At 38.0% G+C, this 20,054-nt stretch overlaps 1 protein-coding gene across 8 annotated transcripts in view; it reads right to left on the bottom strand.

The window, feature by feature from the left end:
• arvcfb (ARVCF delta catenin family member b) overlaps positions 1–20,054 on the bottom strand; it is a 271,466-nt gene that overhangs the window by 140,857 nt on the left and 110,555 nt on the right. For 6 of the 8 annotated variants that reach the window (XM_028456818.1, XM_028456823.1, XM_028456819.1 and 3 more), the window contains exons 4-5: positions 19,270–19,360; positions 16,641–16,861 (exon numbers count right to left, since the gene is read on the bottom strand). The exons of 1 other annotated variant lie outside the window; for it this stretch is intronic. In XM_028456818.1, the coding sequence (XP_028312619.1) occupies positions 16,641–16,832 (192 nt within the window). In that variant the 5' untranslated portion in view covers positions 16,833–16,861; positions 19,270–19,360. Of the gene's footprint in view, positions 1–3,180; positions 3,432–16,640; positions 16,862–19,269; positions 19,361–20,054 lie in introns of those variants that run through there. One more of the 8 variants, XM_028456824.1, reaches the window with a different exon arrangement.

The following is a 20,054-nucleotide window of genomic DNA, read 5'->3' as shown; positions in this document are numbered from 1 at the left end:
TCAAGCTCTGTTGTGTGATGGGTGATACGATAAGAGCTGTCAGGAGAACGGTATGGGAAACATGGGGAGAATGGCCAGCAATGGACAGGCTGTGTGACGGAAAGGCCATCTGGTATCACCAATCACCAGCACACTCCACCATATGATCGGCCCTCAAAACACAACAGCTCCCACCCGCCCATCCACACACATCCCTCACCCACTCCGCCTTCCAGTGCGCTGATGGACTCTCAGCTATTGAACATATGACATGTTTTCCGGTCATTGGCGTTACTCTCGTATGACTGCCACTCCCCAAACAATGCCTCTCCTCATGCTCTACATGTCTTCAAATATTGATCCACACATCTTTCACCGACACAAAAGACGAGCCTGAGGAGGAGGGGGTAAAAAAAAAAAATAAAAAATAAAGATACGCAAGGGTTTCGGAGCAGTCACAGAAAAACTCCGCTGGAGAAAGGAGTTTGACATCTTTTTAATTTCAGGATAAAATCAAAGCGTGCATCGGAGGAGGAGGAGAACACTCCGCGGCTGCCACTGAAACCTCAACTCGCTGTCAGAAATCTGGCAGTACCCTGCAATTTAGAGACAAAACCTCCTTTAGTCTTTGGCAGAATCACTCATTTGAAAGAAATATAATGCAGACGCGACCATCTGTTTTACAGAGTAAGAGAAAAATCGAAGTATATTACGGCTTGACTTGATGACTACCGATTACTTCACTGGTTTTTCTCAGCTTTGACAATAAACACACCAAACTATTTTTGGGGAATTTACAGTGTTGGTGTTTTAAAAAGACCTTGGCTGGGTTATATTTAACTCCGACGTGGTCTGCCACGGGCTCTCCCACTAATTGTAGGCTACGCCATAATCTTCAATAAGCTCAAACTCATTACAGTAAGCCCCGTCGCCAAATTAAGATGAGGGTCAAGGCAGCGCAGTATCTTTCCTTTTCATCCATGCGATCAACATTCAATATAATATTGATATCACATCTGAGATGTATGAGGAGGAGCACAGCAGTGAGAATAATTCAAAATACAACTCCTGAACCAGTCTGTTTGTAGAAATGCAAAACCATCATGGACGCAGATACAAGGCTGCTTACGCTTTGTATCAGACAGTGATGTACATTAGCCTGAATGCTGCTGCAGCAGATCACCCACCCCCCACACCCCCACCCCTCCATCTCTGTGGAATGTCCATCTACGTTGAAAAGGTCACGTCCCAACTTTGGCCTGCCCCAGAACTATGTCAAACATTCCAGGCGGAACGAGGGCGAGCGGGGGGGGGGGTCACGGACACAGAGGACCATCGCTATTGCCCGTTTTAGGGATGCACGTGGAGGGAACATTCTCTGAGGTTGTTGATATGCGTTTGTAAGTATGTCACATAATCCAACCACGGATTATAATGAGCCACCAATTATTAGCCTGCTAACACTCATGTTAAACCTGCTACTACCCCCAATCATTTTTCATTAGATAAATTCATAGTGTGGGAGAACAATACATCAATGAATCAAACACCATTTAAGAAAAAGGTCAAAATTGACACTTGAAAAGTTGATTTCATCTCCATCCTAAACACTCCATTTGTTGACATTTTCACGCATTGCATTGTGGGATGTGGAGTCCTGTAATGGATGCACAGAAGTTTTTTTTTACTTTAATCTTCCAGTGATTTGTTGAGCTTCTTCTCTTGACACCATTTTTTCTAGCACTAGTTTGTTCCTGGTATTGCCTGTGACATTAGAATGAAGTAAAAACACGCATATGTCTCCATGATAAGGCATATACTATAATTTAATCTAATAAAAAATCATCAGGGATAGCAGCTTTATCAAACAAACAAAAAAAAAAAACAAAGGGATAGAAGAAAATGAGATTTTGTGAGTGGAGATAGTAGTAATAGTATTATATATATATATATATATAATTATTATATATATATATAATAATTACTTGTTATGTAGTGTTGAATGTTACAAAAGGCTTGATCAAGTGATGTTACTCAAACAGAGAACAATAGTCAGCAACAGTAGCTATGAGAAAAACCGACCCATTTATTATTAACCAATTGGTTACATAACTTTTAACCGTATTCTACAATTGAATCAAGTAAAAAAAAAAATGAATTGGTGAAAAAAAAAAAAATCCGATATCGATATTCGTTTTCAGGCTATTATCAGACCGATATCCGATATCTGATATCCGATCGGGACACCCCTATTTCCAAGTACCCCTTGCAACGTGCTTCTGTACCCCTCGGGATACACGTACCCCAGTTTGAGAACCACTGATATACAGTATAAGGTGTCACTTTTCTACATTGGTGGTAACGGGAACAAAATCGTAATCTTTTGAACACTTGGATCATAATCTGATCTGATCACATCTTCCTTCACCTCACTTATGAAATGACTATTTTCTTTGTTTTGAATGTGTGTGCTGCTGAGTTTGATGGAGAAAAGCCTATATTATAGTGATGGTGTAGGCTGCCAATGTGGTCAACTCTCTTTAACCACAGGGAAAAAAAGTCCAGTATTAATTCAAGCACATCAAGCTTCACAATTCACTTACACACACCCCACACACACACACACACAGCAACAAACCAAAACACACACACGCACACATTTGCGTGAGCTGACAAAAACACATTCCAGTGGGTATCTGTGCAGGAGAAAAGACAAAAGCCTTTAAAAGCCATGTCTCTCACAAACAATTGGCTGAATGGTGGAGGGTTGTAAACCCAGACAGGGACACTTATTTAGGGCTTTGGAGGCGATGATCACAGGGGAAAAAACTGTCAATACTTCACAGCAGTGTTTTACATAGTTACACATGTGGAGCCCATCAATGTGTCACATAAGTCATGACACAGCACAGCACTAAATGATCAGGAATATTTACTATTTAATGGCATGGATGGAAATCTGGGCACATGCATACTGGCTTTTCCACATGCATGAAGAAGAGATGGATGCGCGTACGTTACGCACGGATCGGAAAGGACGTGATCGTATCAACAACTGTGCGTTTTTGGAAAGGATCATTTTAAAAAAAAAAAAAAAAAAAAAAAAAAAGCTAACAGGGATGCTGAGGGATGACAGGAGATGTGAAGCCCAATCTCATGGAAATGAGGAATGAAGCAGGAGGAATGGATGGAGACACTAACCTGTTTCACTTCAGCAGGCATGGTCCCAAAAAAAAAAGCCCTTTATTTGTTCCCGAAACTGATTTTTAGAAGAAGAAAAAGGAGGAAAAAACACCCTCCGGAGGATGTAACGGTGTGTCAGCTATTTCCTCCTCTTGGAAAACTTGGTCTCTACCGTATTCTTCCCTTCACGTCTCCGCACGTTTTTCTTGCTTATTTACACCGAGTTTTCCCTCGCAGAGCGCAGAGACAGCGGCTCAGGCTCAGGCAGCCATCCTCCAAAGAGGAAGCGTCAAGTCACATTTAGTTACCCCGAAAAGCGAGGCCTTTCAAAATAAAAGCATTCAGCCTCGCGCGCTTTTCCATACAGTATGAATGTACACTTTTCAAACTAACCCTGGGTATCCATCAGCAATAGGTTGGATTTTTTATTTAAAATTTTATTCATTTTTTGCTTCGTTTTGATTCTTGTATTATATTTGTATTACTATTTTCTTATTATTATTATTTTACTTTTTCTACTGTAATGTATGCAGTTGTATTTAATCCTTATTTAATTAATAGTAGTTTACTTCATTATGTACATTTTCTTCTTTCTTTCTTTGTTGTTTAGTGTTTATATTCTTTTCATTTGTAATATTTCTCGAGCCTCTTTGACAAACGTAATTTCCCCCTGGGATAAATAAAGTACTTCTAATTCTGATTCTGATTCTGATTAATATTTTTTCTGGTGTTAGTTTATAAACCGTAGCACCGCATAACATCCACAAGCGACACACTTTTGTACACATTTGGGGACTAAAATTCATGTCATAAAATACTGCAGAACCCCAAACATTAATTGGTAAAAAAAAAAAAAAAAATCATAATAGTAATTAAATTAAACACTAATGCATGGCCACAAAATAATAATACGTGCACATAAAATGGTAATTTGTGCACATGAAATAGTATGATTTGTGGCCATGAAATAAATATGATTTGAGCATGAAACACTACTTCGTGGCCACAAAATTGTAATAGTAATAGGCGTTGGCAATGACGTTGGATCATATCATACCTGGAGTGACTTAGTGTTTATCTATTTTAATGTGACATATTGTACATGTGTTTGTTGTTTTATCACATTATAAATTGTAAAATACAATAAGAACTAGGGTCGTGTGCATTTCACTATTTTGTGGCAAATATTAGTGTTTCAAGAGCACATCATAGCTAATTTATGGTTAAAAACTGATTTTATATTTATTTATCTATTTATATATTTTTTAATTTATTTTACCATGTCATGTCTGGGGCTCCGTGTAAAACATTTGATTTGTAAAATCAGAAAAATGCTACTATAATAAATAGTTGTTTTATTATTAGAGGTACATTTCAAACCGACTAATAGGTGATGTCATGTGTTTGTTGCTTGCAGTATACCCTTAAATGTATTATTTAAATTTTAAATTCATTATTTAGTGAGCTTTGTTTTAGTATTGCACTAAATATGAGATACTGAACATTTCAAAATATATTTCTTTGAAGGTTTTTGGGTGTATTCACCATGGATTTCAAGATTTTCTCTGTTCCCTGTGAAATATATTTGTATGTTACCGTCAAGGAAACATGAAAATGAAAAAAGATTGATTGAAACTGAACTGGAATGTATTTTCATTCAGAAAGATTCCTCTTATTAAAAATATTTGACTTACCAACACAACTTGCATGTTTGAGATGTGATGGGTGGGTTTTAACTATCCATCCATTCATTTTCAGACACGCTAGTTCCTGTTTTTCAGGGTCGCGGGGGGGTTTTATAAACACTAAGGGAATTTAAGCAGCCTGTCGTTCTTATGACGGTGAATACATGTTTACTTAAACTTTCATTACAATGAAAATATGCAGTCATTAAATGTTTGCATGCGTTTTATTAACACCTTTCTGCTTCATTTGAACTTCCAATACACACAATCTACTGATATCTTAAAGCATTTTATCCTTTAAATCCTATTTACAACACAATAAAAAAAGAATGAATTTGAGTTCAGTATTAAATTGTTATTGATTTTCTAGTTACAAATGATATCTGAAGAATGGCTGCTTGATTAGCATCAGAAATAATCACATTGTTTCCCTCAACTCTGCACAAAAAGAGAGCATGTTAAACTCTTCTGATTTTGTCTGATTTCAAGTGGGCCAGACAAAAACAATCCCTGTTTTTGTGAAGGAAAAAAGCACACATTTTAAAAATGTGGTGCAGTTAGCACTTCCACACGTACAAAAAAAAATTGTAGATCACTCCCAATATCGTGGATGTTAAATAACTGGTTGAAATTCCTTGAATAGGCAACTAATTTTCTCAAAACTTACAATACATTTTGCCAAATTTTCTGTGAGATAATTTACAAGGATATTCAATTTTTAGAAAAAAAAGATTTGATTCAATATGACTGCAAATAATGTATTACTGCAAACCCCATCGTATTTTGGTGGAGTTTTACTGAATTTGTGAATTTGGATAGAGTAGGATAACGAAGTATGTTTTTCCTGTAGTTTTGAACAAACTCTCTATACGGCTAAATGCTCTGGCGGGCCATACTTGGCCCACAGGCCTCGAGTTTGACACGTGTCGTACAGGACGAACATAAATACGTACAGAAAAGGAGACAAGGAATTCTTCGGAGAATATAGTAAATATAGTATCTAAAGTACTTGTTATATAGACCGTTTGATTGTTTGTAAACATTGACGTATTTCGTTGGGCGGGGCTTAGCCTGGAGGCAAACTACCATAGATATATATAAACACTAGATGACTTACCCGCACTGTTAGACTATGGGGAGCGACGTAGCAACCATCTTACCTCAGACACGCTAACTTGCTCAATTTTCAAACGGCAAGTGGCAATTTCAACATGTACAAGCAACCTATGTCTTACCTACGTATGATAAGGCAAACCATTTGTAAATACGTCAATATGTAGTTTAGTTAAGGGTATTTTTGTTTAAGCTCATCACTCACCTTCCAATAGCTACCATAGAGTGCGTCAGAATGTGACGTCGGCCATTAAGTTGTCTGTATTCACCTGGTTCACATTTTATGACATAAATCTAATGAAAAGCCTTCATTTACACATATTAGAATGTATTCTCAATGGTTTGTGCTACAGAGTGTGGCCTGGATTGGATGATGACACTTTTTTTTTCTGACGAGTTCATGCTTTTACTTTGAAATTGTGCTACATCCTGTGTAAAACTGTATATCTGAGGATGGTTTGACACAGCTAAGAAAGCCTCAGTCTGCTTTCTTTGGTATTCATGTATGAAAAGGTGAGAGAGGGGGAACATCTACGCACACACACACACACACACTCCAAGGATGTGGGGTATAAAGAGGAGGGGTCCAATGACAGGCACAGGGACCAGGACATCTCCCTGCTCTCTCTCTCTTCCTGGCATCCTCATGGGGAGAGAGCAGCTCCCTCTGAGTTCTCCAGCTGTGTCTGTCTGTCAGCCCGCCGACCCCTCCCCCCTGTTGGCATTGATGGAAAAAGAGGAGGAAAAAGACGAGTAGGGGGGAGGGCAGGGGCTCACACACCAGACAAAAAGTTACCCCTATTGAACCAAAGGCACCCCATACTCTGCAGATTTTTACATCACACATACGCACACACACTACTCCCCTTTCTCCAGCCCTTTGTGCAGATCCTCTCCCTGCACTTGATATAATAGAGGGGTGGAACGTACGTGAAAGAATTCACATTCAGACGTCTATGGCTGTAACCAAGGCTGAGGAGGAATGTTAATCTAATAACGTGGATTGAAGCTTAACGAAGGACAAGTCTGAGAGAAGTCTCAAAAGACAGGAGCGAAGTGCGGAAAAGAAAAGAAAGGGGGGAGAAAAAGATGACTGGACGACGAAATGAGAAATCCTGAGCAGAGGAGAAACCGCTGAGGCTTTACATTCCTCCTGCTTGGCAGCACGACTTCATGTTCCACAGCGATACTGCTCAATTTGTTGTTGATGAAAGACCTGGCCCACGTACCAAGCTCTATTATATACGTGGACTTGTTTACATTGAACAATGCCACTAGGAACTCTAAAAAAGGAGCTTTAAAATCACTTATCTTGCCACTTCATCTTTTCCCCTGTTTGATGTGAGAAGCAATATCACATTCCATTAAAGCCATTTAAGCATTGAGTGAGTTTCATAACCCTGTTTAAAAAAACATTAAGTGCTTGGGTATCCTCATGGGAGCAGCTGAGAGGAGATCTGCTTCTCAATCTTCTACTTTAAACCTGTCTTTGCATGCATTGCATGAGCTCTTTTGTGCTTTTCCTGTTGTGTGCATTGTTTTGAAGTGGACATGTATTACCATGCTAGGCCCAACAGTCTCTAATCTAATCAAGGCTGGTGGCTCAGAGGTCAGATTAGAACTGAAGCGCATTCTGTTCAAAGCATTCATATCAGTCCACTGCTTCCAAATTATGGACGCAACTTCCTGTGCCACAAATAAATACATGTATAACAATCATTTAAAAAAAAAAAGGGGTTTGTAAAGTTGAACTGTAAGGACAAGAAATACATCATTGGCTACATAAAACTTAGTTTTATGTAAGATAGTATATAAGTAAGTTCTGAGCTACAAAAGAGTTGTTTACCGTCAAGCTTGCATTTTCTCTTCTCCCAGGGCTTTTTTAGGTTAAGATGTTTCTTTAATCCAGGGGTGTCAAACCTATTTTTACTTAAGGGCCAAATACAAAGCAGTTTGATCTCAAGTGGGCCACAAATAGTCGGTCAGTAGAAATAGAACAGAATAGACCTTTATTAATCCCCAGAGGGGAAATTTGCACGTTTGCAGCAACACAGTATATACATTATACAGAGCAGAGAGTAAGAACAAAAAACAATATAAATACTAACATAGGATAATAGTGTAAAACATGTAAACATACATAATTTAAAAAATAACAACAATAGCAGAAAGAAAAAAAGAAAGGACGATATATATCTATATATATATATATATATAGTCAGAACATATATATATATATATATATATATATATATATATATATATACAGTATATATCAGTACCTCCATGATCATCTCTTCAAAAATCCTTGATTTTGTGATTTAAAAATGTAAAAATACTAATTTCTTTTCCCAATTTGATTTAAAAAATAACTGCAGTGATTTCATTTGTAAGTTTGGATAGACTAATGCTGCGTTCACACACGAATGTGCATCTGACGCACGAAACGTTCCACAGGTTTTGCAGGATCAAAAAATTCTGTAGTTTTCATCTTTGAAAGTCGACACTGAGCTAGGATAGCATTACACCGGCTTTTTTCATTTCACTTTTTTATGAGATGAGAAAAAGGAGAGTAGCTCCTCGCTTCATTAGGCAGTGAAACTCAAGGAGTTGGATGTGTCGCTGGTGGGTGGGGCTTTGCTTCAAACGTGCATATGAAGCGAATGAGGACATTTTTTGATCCCCGCAAAACCTGTGGAAGGTTTCGTGCGGCAGACGCGTCCGGTGCCGCAGAAGACGCATTCAGTGTGAACGCAGCATAAGACATTTCCAACTAAACTAAAAAGTTACGATTTTATTTATCTTTTATCCAGAGCAACATACAACGTGAACAGCTCGGGATAAATGACTTGCTCAACATCCCACAGTGATGACGCAGGTTGGATTCAAACCAGCGACCCTCTGATCAAGACGCCCGCTTCCTTAAAGATCATGTTTTCTCTCTCGTTTTGGCCCAATTTGATGCTCTAAATTTGGCCCCCGGGTCTTGAATTTGACCCTTTAACCAATTCTCAGGGCAGGAAGCTAGGTACACACCTTCATAAATGTCACAGGCCTATCCTCAAGTGCACAGACTTCAGGCAGTTCACACGGAGGCCTCGTAAAATAAACGCACAAGATGTAAGAATAATCTCTGGGTTGTAATCAAAGCTCCTGCAGTCAGCTTTAATCTGTCAGAGTGTGCCACGTGAAACCAAGGGTAAAAAGGTTCATGTACAACAACAAGGCTTTGCTTTGACAGGTGAACTGCTTTGATGAAGCTACATCTGCCAGGTTCTTGTTTTCTGCTTTCATTCACAATAGCAGATGTTGTGAAAAGTAGTATTAAAATAAAGAAGTGAATGCATAAACAGTAACAAAGTAAAGAAAAGGTGCAGCTTAACACAAAACCCAACTCATCACATGAATGCACTTTAGATGATACTGTAGGTCAAAAGCCCAATAATGAAACTTTGTTCCTAATTTGTGTCAGAAATGTCTTAGTTTGGAGCCGTTGATATCAACTTATATCCTTCAAACACACATAATATTCCATTTTGGAGATTTCAGCCAATCAGTGTTCACATACCATGTTGACTTTACATCAGGACTTCTCTTCCTATTTCGGCCCCTATAGTGAGTCTTTGGTGAAAAAGCATTTCATTTCAATGTTTTAAGGCTTGGTTATGCCAGAAGTGCATTTCATATATTTGTGTTGTCTTTGTGAAATATTAAAATTGAAACATTTAAGTTGAATAAATATGCAAAACAATCAGTAATCGGGAAGCGGGAAAAGACACTTTTTCACATTACTCTATTATAGTCTTTCAGTTGTAATATTTTAGGCAAACTGGTGGTTGTTATCTAAAGTACATTTTCTTCCCGATTCACCTTTAAATGCATTTGACATAGAAGATTAGTCAGAACAACCGACTGGCCCACATCTAATGAACCTTATTTTATTCAGATCTACATCTTAGGGCGATCGTCGCTCAGTGGTAGAGTGGGTCGTCTAATAACCAAAGGGTTGAGGGATTGAATCCCACTCTATCCAAGTCATTGTCATTGTGTACTTGGGCAAGGCACTTCACCCACATTGCCTAGTATGAATGTGGTGTGTGAGTGAGTGTTGGTGGCGGTCGGACTACGCTTCTGTCAGTATGCCCCGGAGCAGCTGTGGCTACAATAGTAGCTTACCACCACTGTGTGTGGAGTGATGAATGAAAATAATGCACATCAATGTAAAGTGCTTTGAGTGTCTATGAAAAATTATTCATATTATCATTACATCCGATAATTTTTGCTGCACAACTTTAGTGACTGTTGACTAATGGAAATGATGTTTGGGATATTATTGAGGCTGAGCGTGATTTTTCACTTTACTATTTTACTGTATGTTTTATTTTCTTTTGAAAACAATAGCAAGTGGGCAATGCACGTGATTACAATTCTACTGTACATATCGGCGGCTATATTTTCTACAATAAATCTACAGCATACATTTCTGCTTATTGAGGGAAATTAAGCTCTAACTGTTCTATGCTCCTGTAATGAAGCAAATTACATACTTGCCTGATTTCAGTGATTTTTCTAATCAATACTGCAATTTAAGGGCAAGTTGAAATGTTATAGGTTCCAATTCCTTTCCATTGTGTTGATTTAACTGTTGTTTCATTTTGTCTCTCTTTCATCACAAGGGTTCAATTCAATAATTTGCTTAGCTGCGCTTTATTTAAAGGAAATGAGCTGCTTTAACTAATTTAGATGGAAACTCTGCATGCAAACAGTTAATAATCGCTCCTGGAGCATAATGTGTAATTATTCAGTGATGAGGCTAATCAGTGGATATAGTTATCCAGTTCTTACTGTGCAGGGACAATTACACAACTGTGGCTTGTTTTCTTTAAGCAATGAAACTTAAATGTTCACATTACAGTAACTGTCATGAATTGAGTTCCATTAACCTCCCACAGCTGTTGCATTAAGCGCTACCTGGTTTGTTAAAGACTTAACACAAGACTCCATGGCGGTCCTGGTCCTCATTTGATCAGCGTTTACATGCTTGTAAGTCATGTAGTAAAAGTGCTGTACGTTAAACTCGTGGGTATAATTAAACCAGCGCTTTGAAGATCACCCTTACCATGGAGTTCAGAGAATGTTTTCAATTGAGTTTTTCAGGGAAAAAGGTCAACCTGCAACCTTGTTTGGTTATCCTGCTGGACACCGGGAAGGGTAAGGTCACATTCCTCATATGGCACAGGGGTCGGCTTGATGTTTAACACATGAAGCATAAAAAAGAAAAGCAAGCCCAAATTTACAAAAAAAACTAAAATTCCTCATATCTGTTTAGGCTACGGTGATCATCCTCGTATGGGGCACCGATCGTAAAGTTGTGCATGCTAAAACAAACCACGTTTAAGAAACATGTGTGATTTTTTTTTAAGTTACTTTTGACCAGATTTTCAGCAATATTTCTGTCATTTGTGTTATTGGATTTCTTGTAAAAAATATAATGTCAATCTAAATGTTAAATCTAAATTTAAATGTTGAATCTAAATGTTAAATGTTCAATCTAAATATTAAACATTAAATCTAAATGGTAAAGCTAAACGTTAAATGTCAAATCTAAATCTCACGGGTGAAAGTCAATATTTAGCTAATATGCAAATTTACCAGGAGTACCAAAATAAAAGCTCTCTTTCCGGTGAATTTGCATATTAGCTAAATATTTAGTTTCACTCGTGACATTTAGATTTAACATTTAGATTTACATTTAACAATTAGATTTAAATTTAACATTTAGCATTTATATTTACATTAACATTTAGATTTACATTTAGTATTTAACATTGACATATTTACAAGAAAAAAAATATCACAAATTTCACAAGTACGGCTGTAAATCTGGTCAAAAGTAACATTTAAAAAATGCACATATGGTTTTTACACGTGGTGTGTTGCTAAATGTTGCTGTTTATTTTAGCATGCGCAACTTTACAATCAGCGCCACATATCCTCATGTTTAGGAAATATTCTTAATGCATCTTAAACAGTTGCTTGTTCTTTGCCTCAATAGCAGAAACTCATCTCAATGCTTTCTGTGCAGCATAATGGTTTAATGGATGGTGATCAAATGGTAGCAAGGTGCACAGACAGGCATTAAGTCCACCAACGTTGTGGCTGATTTGGAGGATGAAAGTTTAAGCTGCCCCACAGGAATATAAATAGCCAACTCAGCAAAGGGCTTTCCTGTAGCCTCCCTTTCTAATCTCTCCCTCCTTGTTCATCTGAACAAGGAGAATATGCACAACTCCAACCTCGAGGTCAGGGGTTTCTGAAATTTGGGAAAGCAAAAATGCTGATCCGCCCACATACAACAGATAGCATCGTAATTTATGAGTCCCTCCCTTAAAGCAGGCCTCCTTATGATGAAAAAACAAACAAAGATTACACAGGTTTTTGTTTCTGACTTACTTTTAATCATGTAGTCAACATTTATTTATTCATTTTTTTATCTTGTAGCAACTTTAAGTGGGTTTTACATGCTTTTTTCTCTCAGTTTGATTTTAGTAATTCACCACCACAGTCTAGTGCTATCCATGCTTTACCCTCTTACCTTCAGATTACTCAAAATATTATATTATTTATTGATTTTTCCTGTTAAATATTACTTGGACTCATACTCATTCATAGTTGTATTGTATTATGTTCAAAATGTTTTCCTTTCTGCATAGAGTATATTGTATATTCTTGCTTTTACTCTTCATCTTCCGCTGCTTTAATGAGTAAATTTCCCTGTTGTGAGATTAACATAGTTTAATCTAATCTAAAAGGCTGCAGCATTGCTTTTAACTGGCAACCCCAATTCTAGACTCCTTCCACTTGATGCCCATAGGTTTTAGGATCAACTTTAAGATAACTAGACAATGAGGTTTCACCTAGTAGAGAGAACATGCAAACTACACACAAAATAGTCCTTGGTTCAGACTAACTTGAAAAAATATCATGAAACATATAAGCATTTATAATACATCAATAAAATGTTCGTTTTTTTGCACGTGTGAAAGATCTTTGTAGATTCACCCAATACAGGGAATAAAATAGCAAAGAGAAATATTTCTCCAGATGATATCTTAGCTGGAAATGAACTCAAAATAATGAACAGACACACTGGCACTACCATTCCTAAAGGACAGCATAATTTCTATCTGCTAACTTTAACTAAATCTAATATAGCTGTAAAGTAAATTTCCTGCAAACCTTTTTGTAGGCTTTTTTAATATTGGTTTTTGCCTCCAATCCAAAAAAACCGTTATAATGATAGGAGTAATGTCTAGGCACCAGCACACCCCTCGCGACCCTGAGTGCAGGAATAAGCTTGTATAAATAATGGATGGATGGAATTTGTAAAAGGGTTTTTCTTTACTCAACTCTAAGAAATCTTGTGTCGACATGAAAACACTCAAAAGATCAAAGGCTGTGATAAACAGTCCAAGCTTGTTTGATTTATCTTAAAAAAAAAAGAGATGTGACAAGGAAGAAACCCCATGCTGCGTACACATGAAGTTAGATGTAAAGTACAAGAAGTGGTGGAAGCTGAAGAGTGATGCCTTGTTTGTTCTAAATTACTAGTTTTTTAGTTTTTTTTTTTGTTTGAAAACCCTTTGCGGGCAAAAAGCCATTGGTAAGCAAGGATTGGTAAACATTTTACTATTAGCAAAAAACTAATTACGGGTTCTTCTTGCTGCACTTTTGATGGTTTTTCAAAAGTTTGGAGTTCATGGAACCATCATCAGTTAAGTTCATGGTAGATTGATATTTTTGCATCATTGCACACAGAATGATCTCTGAACATTCACACACATAAATATATTTAAAGTTGGGTGGGACATAAATAGATTTTCCATATACAATCATGGAAAACAAGCTGCAACCCGATGAGAATTCCTAAGTGACTTCTTTTTAGCTGCTGCAGAATGAGGGGAAAGTGTTGTTGAGAGGGATATGGGAACAGTGCGTTATACAATGTAAACAACAGAGGTGCTTTCACACCAAAGGCAATTAAGTTGTTTATGTGAGGCAGAAGGCTCTTGATGCCACAGTCAGGGAAGAAGACGGGGAGGGGAGGAAGGTAAAATAAGCCTCATTGTTAGCAGCTGATTTACGAGGGTACAGGGGCTCCCGGGTTCTGTCAGGGGAAGGATAGATATTCTGTCGCTATAGCACCCTCAGCCCTTTGTGTCCATTGTGACTCATTGGTGCTTGGGTGGGAGCAGAGGGGATGAAAGTGGGTGGAGGGAAAGTTGGGAGTGATTGTTGGTGGAGTGCTGTGGTACCATGGAAGGCCAGGGTCTGTACGTCTTCAGCAGCACAGATCAAAGGCGGCTCTGTTCCCTCTCGCTAAAGCACACAGGCCTTTGAAAACTTCTCACAACATTTGCACAAATGGATGATATGCCTCTGTGATGCTTGGAGCCAAGTGAATATAAACAAATTGAATATAAAACACCAACTTTTGATAATACCCTCAGTAACAAAGAAATTGATCTCAAACTTCTTTCTTAAAACGGAGTTAGGTATGTGCCTCAAGAATACATGGCTGATATGTGTGGTGCAGAAGATGTGGGCGGCTAGATTAGCTGTGTGTCGTATGTATTGAGGTCACCTTCTTTTTTAGCTCCAGACATCCATGGATGTCTGAGTGCTGTCTGCCTCTCGCTGCACACATACACACACACACACACACACCCGTTATCATGCACCACTTGACCTTTCAGTACTACAGAGATAACACTCCTTCAGGCAAAAATCAATTACCACTGGCCAACATGGTATCAAATGAATAAAGGGTGGGATCTTAGCATGTGCGTGATCACATGGTCGGGATGTCAATGGATGGAGATCTGAGAGGCTCCACTTAAGGTATCTGTGTCACTGAATATCTACTGTTAACATCATCATCAGACAGGCTGATGGCGTGTCCAACAGCTTTGTTAAGACTTTTTTACACATGGATTCATAACAATTGTTCCCTTTGATTCTTGAAGTGTTTCATTAAGGGTTTGAAAGTAGGACAATGATGACTATTTGACACAATGGATAACGCATTGAAACAGAGTGGAGACTAATCAGTCTCTAACAAAGACGTTCTGACAAGACAAGGAGTGGAGAAACATATGAGAAACACAACAGAGAGCCTAAACCCACAAGTTAAGGATAAAGCTGAAAATACAGCAGAATAACAAGAACCCCACTGGGAATTGAACTTTTCTCAGGTAAAGCCAAAAACAACTTCGACAGAACAAGGCCATGACAGAGCCCTCAAGTACAGACCACTGCCTCAATTTTTGGTGAATCATTACAATCCCACAATTAAGACATCGTCGAGGAAAATACACAGAAAAGACAACAACAATCAACAATTAAGTTCTTCCAATCATCATTTTGTTATGCGAGTAAGGGAAAGTCTTCTGGCAGACGTACTTATACCCATAATACTGATGAAAACCACGCTACAAAAATCACATTCAATGTATGTTTGGCATGTAGGTGTTAAATACAAAGCTAACAGTCCAATTACTGCAGACCAAATTATACATTTTAATGATGTAATTTGAAGCATGGCTGAATTACACCAATGTGAAGTTTATGAGTAACCACAATGGGGGGAATGTGGGTGATTGTATAGAAATTGAGTTTTTTTCATGTACGTCTGGTAAATCAAAGAAAATCTAAAAAGTGATACACACACGTGCATATATTACCTTTTTTTTTCTCTGCTATGCATCCCCTGTATCCTCTCTATCATTACTTCAAACCAAAAACAGATGCTTTTCAAATTAACCCCAACACTTTTAGGAAAACCCGATGATACAAAAACATAACAGCAAGCCAATTAAGGTACTTCCATCTCTGCATGTTTTACACTATCAATAATACATGAGTGCGCCTCCTTTAGCGTGATTAAAGGTGATGCAACAAGGACAGGAGCTGCATCTTAAAAATGGGCTATAACTATCATACAGGAACAATCAGAAAGTATCCCATCAAATGATTGAATGCATTTGCAAAGTAAAGATTGATACCGTGGGATGATTAGCACAATGAAAAGACCAACCATGAAGACTTCAGTTTCCTTTTCATGTGTGAGCACTGAGAGCCACGATTTAAAGTATGTAGAAATGTGTTTGTCACATTTCTTTATCCTAAAACTCTGCTTTCAGCACAGAAGCCAGGGGTAATAATTCCCAGAAGCTGGCCATGGTGAACAAAAGGCTACATCCAATCAAGTAACACCATCCGACAATATGAAAAACCAGTGAGCGGAAGGAGATGGGATTGGATGGCAAGCAGAGGCGTAGACGGAAAGGGTGAGTGAAGCCGAAATGGGACTTTGAATCTGATGATCTTGCTTCCTAAAGATGAGTCACCACACATGGTGGATTACTGCACAACATCCAGAACAGTGAGTTCAAACAATGGGAAAACAATCCCAAAGCACAAAGACATAAAGAGGGAGAAAAGCTGGTTTCACTGATGGTGGGAATCAATGACCATGAGCAAGTAGGGCAATGGAAGGAGCTTGCTCATATGGAAGAAAGAATGACTTCACAGAGACAAGCTGGGGAAGGAAACATGGTGGTGCCAGTTGTTGGTGGGTAAAGACAAAAGGAAGATAATCATCATGCTAGCGTCATTTACCTGAATCACCGCTTGCTGCCATGCCAGCGGTTGGCTGGTGGGAGCGTTGGGAGGCAGGTTGGTGCGCTCCAGTTGCAAGGTGACGTTGCGACGCTCTTCCTCAAGGGCTCTGGTCAGCTGCTCAAAACGCTCTTCCTGCTCTTTTACTGAGGCCAGGATGCTTGCAGCTGAGCGAACATCATACTCCTCCATGTCCACTGTTGGTTGAAGTTTTTGCAGATCTTCCGAGTTTGGAATGAAGTGGGAGAAAAGGGGGATCATTAAAGACACCCCAATTCCTAAAGGATGAACCAGTTGCATCAACACACGGATACAAGCTCTTGTTATCCAAGATGAAACACTGATAAATAGGCATATAAACAAGGAGGTCAATAACTGGACAAAAACTAACGTGACATTTTGAAATGAAACAATTAGTGAGGCTGACAGGATTAATAAGTAGAAAGTGTGACAGTAATCTGCAACTGACAAATCCATTTAACACTGACAGTGATTTCTTGAGCCAGTGCCCTGAATCCAATCCTTTTCTCCAAAGAGTGACAATGTAGGAAAGTCTCTTCTGCTCCAGTCCAACATAGCAAACACACTAATGAGCAAACTCAACTGGGTGCCAATTATGCAGAGGGTTGAGCCTTTCTGTAATTATTACAATCTCTGCACCACAGATGCAAAATTTAGAGCAGTTTTGCTGAAACAACAGAGCAGCAAAATGGAAACATTGTTCATTAACTCCAGAAACAACAACAACAACAACAAAAAATCAGAGCGTGCAGGGCTAGGAAAGACAGAACTTTCTTTTATTGTTTCTGGACATCCAAAAGATTAAAAAGAATGAACATCAAGAGTCAACATGGAAAACCAGCAGTCTCACTGAATGTAGACATGCAGCCACACGCACACACACACAAGTATTCAGGCTGCACACATACAAACACACACGCGCATGCACAGTTTGCACACTCATAGACAAATACAGAGAAATGCATGATTTTTAAATGGCAAAATGTTTTCATTAAATGTATTCTGGTATTCAAAAGCATGTTCACATCAGCAAATCCTGGCTCGCTTTAAACACGCCAGGATTCATTTGCCTTAAAATTCTGGCTCGTTTTTGCCCTGTGTGAACACACAACTGGACTGTGGTCCGGATCAAAGAAGCAAACCTTTAGTCCAGAAAACGGAGGTCTCAAAGCGGTTGTAAGATAATTCAGCTTGTTTCACACCTCTGAAGTAAAGCAGAGTCAGAGAGTCACTGACCTTTGCTTGTTCACTCTACTGCTGTACAGTTTGTTATATTGCTTCATATTTGAAAATGTTTATTGTTTTTTTTTTTGTTTTTTGCATGTTCTGCTCTATACACTCTATATTTCAACCACAATTAATATAATACAGTAGAATGATTTATAAGAAGAAAAAAAAATCTAAAGCTGATTTTCAATGAAAAGTTTTTTTCTTGAGTTTTAAAGGATTGTTCAAGGCAGTGGATTGTATAGGCGGGGTATGTTGTGTCTCATTTTGTTGAACATATATTGCACTAAATGTCTGAACACATTTAGACGTTTCATAATGTTATGCCATGAAACACAATAAAGAAAAGTGTTCTTCAATTCATTCATTCAAGTGTTTTTTTTTTTGCACAGTTATGTTTTTGGTATATGGCATTTCATGCACTGCAACATGAATGTTTAGTTTTGGCGTGATTAATGTTTGGCCTTTCAATGAAAATAATGTGGCCACCTCTGTTATAGAGCATCATAGGCATGCAGCTCTTGTAACTGACTGGGAAATTGTGAAGTGCATGTTCCCTAACCAAGATGACTTGTTGTGACACAAGAATCAGCTGTTCTAATTGTGGAACTATCGCAATGTGAAAGCAGCTTCAACTTCTATTATCCAAGTGTTATGGGTTTGTCCTACCCAGAGATGACTTCTGTTTGGCTAATTTAAAGTTTTGTCCCACCCATTTACATTGACGTGCACTTACAGTAACTCAAATTCAGACCTTTACTGAACAAAATTGAAATCTTAAAATTTCAGGAAAAGTGAACATTTTCACACAGGGAGCAGTTTCTTTGTTTTGTTTTTGAGAATGTCATGCTTTAATTTTGCTAACCCTGCCTTTGTCTACATTTTGCCTTAGTGTAGTAATAATAGGGTTAAAAAAAAGTAACAAAGACAAACACTATGACTTAAATCTTTAGTCAAAGATATTACAGTATATTGACGTCACATTGGATTAAAGCAGGGCTTCTCAACTGGTCTCACCCTGGGACCCACATTTTGCCACGGTCATTAAATCACGACCCACTTTTTGTTTTTAGAATTCAACAAACCAAATTTAGTTTTTCAAAAAAGGTGTCGAGAACACCCATATATCATCATTTTTTAAAATATAAATCTTTATATTTTCCTGTGAAAAATGCATTTTACAGCATGCCTGTCAAAAGAGAAAACTTTCTTTCAAAATACAAGACAAGTCTAATATGAGAAACGTTAAGTATTTATTTATTTTTGACCAGCTGTCCGTGACCTACCCGGTACATGTCCGTGACCCATTTTTGGGTCCCGACCCACCAGTTGAGAATCACTGGATTAAAGGATACACTGATGAGCAGAAATGCATACACACCTTGTAGGTAAGCCAGCTAAGAGATGTTAAACATTAGACATCCCACACTCGAGTGAAGGCCGAGGGGTGGAACAAGAAGAAGAGCAGAATGCTGGGAGAGAAAGAAAAACAAGAAAAGAGAAAATGGAAAAGTTCAAAACTGAACTGAAACGTAAGAATCAAAGTATGTTTAGCTTGGAGAATCATAATGGAGTAAAAACAGACACTTGATGTATTTAAAACACTATAATAGCAGAAACATTATAGATTGGTATTTGTTCTTCCGTTTTATATTCAACTGTTTATGGAGACTTTCATTTCTGGAAGTGCATATTCTATGGCTTTGGAAGCAAACTGTAGAAAATGGATCATGACAAGATAACAGCTGATGAACTAGATTTTATTGCAGTCTTAAATCCATCCATCCATTTTCCAACAAACTTACTTCTTTTCAGGGTTGCGGGCATCTTAAATCCAAAGAGGAAAAAAACAACAAAACTGTGTAGCTCCCAGTGTCTTATTATTATTATTATTATTAATATTATTATTCGCTTTGTCATCCCCCATCCCCTCTTTGTTTTTTCACAGTCATTGCTCTCATTAAAACATCAATGTTTCCCAATGCATGCAGGGAAAAAAAAAAAAAATCCAAGTGGAAAAGCTGCGTTTGCTGCACATGTGTGGGTGTGCTTCATGCTGCAGTTCTTCTCAAAAATGAGTTGGTGTCATGATTAGGGCCATTTTTTGAAAAGAAAACAAAAGCTGCAATAGAACTAAAAAGGCTAAAGTTAAACGTCACTGCTTTA

This window comes from Gouania willdenowi, chromosome 9 (genome assembly GCF_900634775.1).
Source record: "Gouania willdenowi chromosome 9, fGouWil2.1, whole genome shotgun sequence".
In the NCBI taxonomy this organism is placed as follows: domain Eukaryota; kingdom Metazoa; phylum Chordata; class Actinopteri; order Blenniiformes; family Gobiesocidae; genus Gouania; species Gouania willdenowi.
Note: the sequence above shows the minus strand (reverse complement) of the source record. Positions and strands in the feature narration are given on the sequence as shown.